At 38.5% G+C, this 7,389-nt stretch overlaps 1 protein-coding gene across 1 annotated transcript in view; it reads left to right on the top strand.

Moving 5' to 3' along the window:
- Positions 1-7,389, top strand: part of LOC104960822 (DNA topoisomerase II beta) — an 81,678-nt gene that overhangs the window by 8,376 nt on the left and 65,913 nt on the right. The window contains exons 5-8 of the mRNA XM_010788987.1: positions 1,573-1,718; positions 2,645-2,742; positions 4,967-5,179; positions 6,942-7,115. Of these exons, the coding sequence (XP_010787289.1) occupies positions 1,573-1,718; positions 2,645-2,742; positions 4,967-5,179; positions 6,942-7,115 (631 nt within the window). The remainder of the gene's footprint in view (positions 1-1,572; positions 1,719-2,644; positions 2,743-4,966; positions 5,180-6,941; positions 7,116-7,389) is intronic.

Here is a 7,389-nt window from a genome sequence, read left to right as displayed (position 1 = left end):
ATGTGTCCCCGGTGTGTCGGGGAACTCACGCAGCGTCAGAAAATAAAACCCTCTCTCTTTTCCTCCGTACCCAACTCTCTAAAAATGGGGAACAACGGAGCTGATCCAGATTTGCGTCCGATATGACGTGATATCTGAAATGTGGACCCACGGCACTATCAGAAACGTTGCTATCAGAAACTATGCCCGACTGTTTTGGACGTAATATGGTCGGTGTTTATATTAGCATCGCTAACACTCAGAGCTAACCTGTACTGGAGAGCATGTGTGTGAAGAAGCAGGAAATAAAAAGGAACTCACCTTGTGGTATAACCGGCAAGAGAGAAAGCCTTTGAGCTCCATACTGTTTCAGAGAGAATCCTTGATAATCCATGATATGGCGTTTCATCACCGCAGTATTTAGTTTAGACAGTAGCTGCTTTATACCCCAAATCAGCCCTTTTGAAACAGGAAGTGAAATAGAAGGATATGAGGCATGGCTAGCTTATATATTTTTATATATCTGAGACCTATGCTCTTGCCTAAAAAACAGTGTTAATTTTGGCAGCTGTTTTTGATTTAGTCTTAGTCTTTAGACGAAAATGGTTATTAGTTTTAGTCACATTTTAGTCATTCCTATCCTTCGTGGTCTTAGTCTAGTTTTAGTCGACGAAAACTCAAAACATCTTAGTCAACTTTTAGTCGATTAAAAATTACATTTTAGTCAAAATGTGTCTCTATACTCTCTGAACGCTCCGTCCCCAGCAGATCTCTGTGTGCCGCTGCAGCGTGTCTGTTAGGCCCCGCCCCCCGCACACAGAGAGACACAGGGAGATCGCTCTTCTGGCGTGAAGAGAGCGGAAATAATGATATTGCAAGTTAGAAACGTAAGATGCATTTTGACAGACAAGACGGACACTTGGGGGAAAATATGCTGCATTTTGAATGTCCGATAGTCCACCATTAACACCTTAGCCCCGTCTCGTCAACGAAAACTAAATATTCATTTCGTCATAGTTTTCGTTATCAAGAATCTATTTTTAGCCCGTCATCGTCTCGTCTTAGTCATGTAAAAAAGGTCGTTGACGAACATTTTTCGTCATAGTTTTCGTTGACGAAATTAACACTGCTAAAAATAGCATGATAGGTGACCTTTAAATTATGTTCATATCCATATTTATTTTCCATGCACAAAAATACATTACATTCTCAATAAGAGGAGAGATGATTAATGCCAGATTTTTGCTAATTTGTTCATTTCTATTTGCATATTGGTTATTTATTTTAAAATGTTTTTATTTCTAAAATTGAGCAACTGTCAGAAAACCCAATTTCCATCAGAATAAATAAACTCTTCTAAACCTTACATTTACAATTTAATTCACAAACTAAGGCTTAATGATTACGGCAAAAATGATAACCCATATCATTTTTATCGATATTTAAATAACTTTAAAAATCACAATAATTATTGATTTTAAGGACGGAATATTTTAGTTGCACTTCATATTCCCTCTACGTTGTGATACATTTCTGCTAAACTACCAAACCGTTGTATTAAAATGAGACTTTCTTCATTGTCCTCTCCTCCAGTGAGTCCAACACCATCTCGGTGTGGAACAACGGTAAGGGGATCCCGGTGGTGGAGCACAAAGACGAGAAGATGTACGTTCCTGCGCTCATTTTCGGACAATTACTCACCTCCAGCAACTACGACGACGACGAGAAGAAGGTCACAGGTAAGGAGAGGAAGAAGACACCTTGACCTCTGTACCTGGGTTTATTAAAGGTCACCTATCGTGTCTCTTCTACATCAACATTTGTCCCCTCTTCTCCATGTCTCTTCAACATCAACATGTGTCCCCTCTTCTTCATGTCTCTTCTACATCAACATGTGTCCCCTCTTCTTCATGTCTCTTCTACATCAACATGTGTCCCCTCTTCTTCATGTCTCTTCTACATCAACATGTGTCCCCTCTTTTTCATGTCTCTTCCACATCAACATGTGTCCCCTCTTCCTCATGTCTCTTCTACATCAACATGTGTCCCCTCTTCTTCATGTCTCTTCTACATCAACATGTGTCCCCTCTTCTTCATGTCTCTTCTACATCAAAATGTGTCTCCTCTTCTTCATGTCTCTTCTACATCAACATGTGTCCCCTCTTCTTCATGTCTCTTCTAAAAATCTCAATATATTCCGACATTTTCTCAAAATTCAGACTTTTTCTCAAAATTCTGGCTTTTTCTCAACATTTGGACTTTTCCTCAAAATGTGGACTTTTTCTAAAAATGCTTTTTTTTTTCTCAAAATCTCAATATTCTGACATTTTCTAAAAATTCTGACTTTTTCTCAAAATGTTGACTTATTCTAAAAATTTTGATTTTTTTTCAAAAAATTCTGAGGTTTTCTCAAAATTCTGAATTTGTTACCAAATCTCTCTCCTCCTTATTTTCATCTAAAGTAACAGACAGAGAATCAGCACTTTGGAAACAGGGCTGAAACAGGGGATTATGGGTAATGCTGCAATGATCTGTTTGGTGTTTCAGCCAATCAGAGACAGGCTCTGGATATATCTGAGACCTGTGATATATTGATGAACAACAGTAAAATAGGGGACCGTTAATGTGTGTTCAAGAAGTGGAATAATAATACGTTTCTACGCAGGTGGAAGGAACGGATACGGAGCTAAACTCTGCAACATCTTCAGCACCAAATTCACTGTGGAGACGGCCTGCAAAGAGTACCGGCACAGCTTCAAACAGGTCAGCATGGCATCAATAAAGTATATATATCTGAATACTCGATTCTGATTGGTCAATTCAGAACACGTGACACGTTGTTAATCCAGAACAGACAGACCGCTGTCAAGGACTTATTGACCGTTGTTAAGGACGCTCACATCTGCAGAAAGAAGTCTGTTCGATTTAACTGCATCCAGTTGGGCTGAAAAGCAAACTGCATGCTTCGCGTCGGGCTCCTGATCAGCCTGTCGGTGTTCTGTTCCCCATAATGACCCGTCGCTGCACATTATCCCTTACATATAGAGGTACCAGCGAACATTAATATACGTTTCTCAGCTGTTCAGAGTCAATAAAGTAACAAAAATGCTGATTTTTAGGTAAAGAATAGGATGATTTCTCTCATAATCGTTGATTTCATCCACACATGTACTCATGTAGCAGAAAAAGAGATATGTTCTTGTGTTCAGTCGTCATCCATAGCTGGGTAAGTCCTTCTGTGCGACATATTTTCTGCAAATGACCGATAAATAAATAAGCTGTTAAGTCTTAAAGTCAACAGCTGGTCAAATAAACAAAAATCTCACTGCACATTAATTGCTGTGGGTGTAAAATAACTTTAATTGCATTCATAGTTCATCACTAATTTAACACTTTAGAATCATTTTGGTTAATTAATGTGTAATAGCTACATTTCCTGCTGCTGTGGCAAAAGAAAGGGCCCAATTTGGGATGTTTAAAGTCAATCTAATCCAATACAATCTTTGAATAAAGTAATAATTACTGTGTTATAGGGCTTTGACATGTGGTCTTATCTGAGGTAAGGATCAGTACATTATCACTCTTTGTGGTTCTGGGTATTATTGAAAGTCACCAGGTGTTTAAATCATGGACATTTTAGGCAATAAATGCACTATTATGCATCCTAGTCTACTTAAAGGTTGAGTACCCTCAAGTTTAATGTTAGAAATGTATAAGCATACGTTGCATTAATAATCAATACTTACAGGGTGTCCGCGGGGTCTTAAAAAGTATTAAAAGTTGATAAATCAATTTAGCGAAAATGAAGGCTATTAAAAAGTATTAAACTGCATTTTCCAAGGTATTACATTTTGTAGCTTGTTTTCAATAAGTATATAAATTGTCCAAAGAGGTTGTATTCTACAGTCTGCCTGAATGTAATCATTGCGTAGGTGTGTAGTGTGATTCTGTGTAGTTTATTTATGGTATCCCGTTGGGTTTGACGCCATCTGAACAGGACATCGCACGCTTACATGTGACTTCAGGATTCCTGCATATTCCCTGAATTAGCATTATGCACTATGTAGACAACAGCTACAACTATTGGCCTTTTTGGACACATTTGGACTGGTTTTGGATGTGAGGCCATTTCTGATATTTTCAGCATGAACAATAGCAGTTTTAACCAGAAAGTAAGTGGCCATATTTCTACTCTCAATTGGCTGTTTGGCCACCGTGAGCAGTGTTGCGACGAGAACACAAGATAAAAAATCATTGCTTCTACTGTGGTCAATTTATGCTCTTATAAATTAGCCATTTGTGCAATCCAAATGATCCAGAGTCACCTAAAACATACAAAAAATTAACCAATATCAGTCAAACAAGGGTACAAATATGCCCACTTTCTTGTAAAAACAGTCATTTTGGATCCTGTCAACATAAGCTATAATGCTAATTAACGCAACTTGTGCTAATTGTGCTAAATTACCTAACATATTATGCAAGTTAGCTTCCAGCAGTTTCTATGTCCTGGGGACTCGTATTATACATTTCTATCGTTAAACTTTGGGGTATTCAACATTTCCAGGGTTCACAACATGACTCTATGACCTGTATACAATATAATTGAATGGATATTGTTAGAACGCTCTCCCTGATCCCTGTCTTGAGCTTCAATCTCAGGATCCATGTATCTGTGATCCTCTCCAGAATGGAAGTAGTCATCACATACAGAGCATCAACTAGTTCCTGGACAGTGTCCTTCACATGTTGATATCCAAGAGAGGCAGTTACACAGTCACAAGATGACTTTTTCTCAATATTCTGACTTTTTCAAAAAATTCTGACTTTTTCAAAAAATTCTGACTTTTTCAAAAAATCTCAAAATTCTGACTTTTTCTCAAAATCTCAAAATTCTGACTTTTTCTCAAAATCTCAATAATCGGATTGTTTGTGTGTGTGTTTGTTTGTGTGTGTGTTACCATTTTGTCTTGTTTCCCCTGGTCAGACGTGGCTCAACAACATGTCTAAAACCTCGGAGCCTAAGATCAAGTTCTTCGATGGAGACGACTTCACGTGCGTGACGTTCCAGCCCGACCTGTCCAAGTTCCAGATGGAGAAACTGGACAAAGACATCGTGGCTCTTCTGACACGCCGAGCGTACGACATCGCAGGGTCCTGCCGGGGCATCAAGGTCACGCTCAACGGGAAGAAACTGCCCGTAAGTCATTCTTCTGTTTCTTTGTTTAAAGTGTGTGCTGAGGGTAGTGTTAATTTCGTTGACTAAAACGATGACGAAATATGTTCGTCAACGACCTTTTTTTCCATAATTAAAACGAGACGATGACGAGACTGCACCGGCGGCAGTAAACAATAACTGCAACGAAATCATCATGCAATATTGTTGACGAAAAGTGACGAGACGAAAATGTAGTTTACTAAATAAAAACTATGCCAAAATCTCTCTTTACTTTCGTTGACGGAAAATGATGAGACGAAATATAATCAAAGATAACGTTACATTTCTGATAGTCAGTTTTTCTCCCAGCAGTTCCATTTCCGGTGCTGCGGCTGGGCAGCAGCTGTGTGTCTGTGCTGCGCGCGGCGGTACATTTGAGTTACACCGGACAGCGGTGTCAGGAAGACTCGGGTCTAACTAACCTTATTTAACAGAAAATAAAATGGCAACAACAGGGCTTGGGAGCAGTGGTCGCGTTAACCGAATAAATCTTAACTAAAATAGTTAGTTTTCTTTGACTAAAGACTAAAATGCTCAGATTTTTAGTCGACTAAAACTTGACTAAATAAAAACAGGAGGAAGGTGACTAAATATGACTAAAACTAAAAAGGAAATTTAACACAGGACTAAGACTAAAACTAAATTAAAAAATAGCTGACGAAATGAACACTAGCTGACTTATATTTGATTTTGAGCGCTGGTAGTTGTGTGGATTTAATATCATTACAGTGTTCGTTATGATGGAGTAAATGCTCCGAAATCTTGACAGGTTGTTCTGTAATTTAGGTATTTTTGGTCCCTAGGTAAGCATTACAAGTTGTATGTAATATCTGATTCAGACATTTCTGTACATTTCTGGGGATTATATTGTTTATTTTAGAATGGCTATTTATATGTTTTCTAATTGTTTTGTATTACTTTATTTAGCAGGGACAGTGCACCAAAAAGGCTTTTTATAATCTGTAGTCTCTGTGTTTTAGAGTCACCCTAAAAACAGCTTATTTGGTTCAGTTATTCTGTTGGTTGTAACCTGAACAACTCTTATCCACAACATAGAAATTAAACAACAATGAATTTGAAATCGCTCCTTTTGCAATAGAGACAAAAAGTTGATAATGTTGTGTTTAATTGATGTGTTATAATAGTCATGAAGTTCAGCTCCAGAGCTCGTTACAGAATAATTACACCCTATATTAGATGCATAAATTAATATTTAGTTGTTAAGATACAGGGACATGCTTCATATATTGTATGTTTACTTGAATATTCTTCCAGTTATCTGCATGTTTGTGGTTTTGCATAATTGTCCACATGGTTAGAGATATCCCTTTAGTCTTTTTTTTTAGGGTTTTAGTGTCTTTTAGTTTGAATATTTATAACAATAAAGATGTATATACCAGCTGCACTCCATCATATAAGACATTGCATGGATTATTTTTGATATATTTGCTTATTTTTATCAACGAATTTATGCATTTTATTTGTATTTATTGCAACAACAAAAAAATATCGATTGATTTTTATGACAATTTCTCTGCAGCCGTGGTCCGTACATTTAATTTAATGTACAGGTTAATATTAACCCTGGTGTGTGTGTGTGTGTGTGTGTGTGTGTGTGTGTGTGTGTGTGTGTGTGTGTGTGTGTGTGTGTGTGTGTGTGTGTGTGTGTGTGTGTGTGTGTGTGTGTGTGTGTGTGTGTGTGTGTGTGTGTGTGTGTGTGTGTGTGTGTGTTTTCTCGCTGCAGATCACTGGTTTCCGCAGCTACGTGGATCTGTACGTGAAGGACAAAGTGGACGAGATGGGCGTTGCTCTGAAGGTCGTGAACGAGAAGGTGAACGATCGCTGGGAGGTTTGTCTCACGCTCAGCGAAAAAGGATTCCAGCAGATCGGCTTCGTTAACTGCATCGCCACCACCAAGGTACTGGGAACACACACTGAAGACTACTGGGAACACACACTGAAGACTACTGGGAACACACACTATAGAGACCACTGGGAACACACACTGAAGACTACTAGGAACACACACTGAAGACTACTGGGAACACACACTATAGAGACTACTGGGAACACACACTGAAGACTACTGGGAACACACACTGAACACTACTGGGAACACACACTGAAGACTACTGGGAACACACTCTATAGAGACTACTGGGAACACACACTGAAGACTACTGGGAACACAC

This window comes from Notothenia coriiceps, unplaced genomic scaffold, assembly GCF_000735185.1.
Source record: "Notothenia coriiceps isolate Sejong01 unplaced genomic scaffold, NC01 NC01_scaffold00032393, whole genome shotgun sequence".
NCBI lineage: Eukaryota > Metazoa > Chordata > Actinopteri > Perciformes > Nototheniidae > Notothenia > Notothenia coriiceps.
Note: the sequence above shows the minus strand (reverse complement) of the source record. Positions and strands in the feature narration are given on the sequence as shown.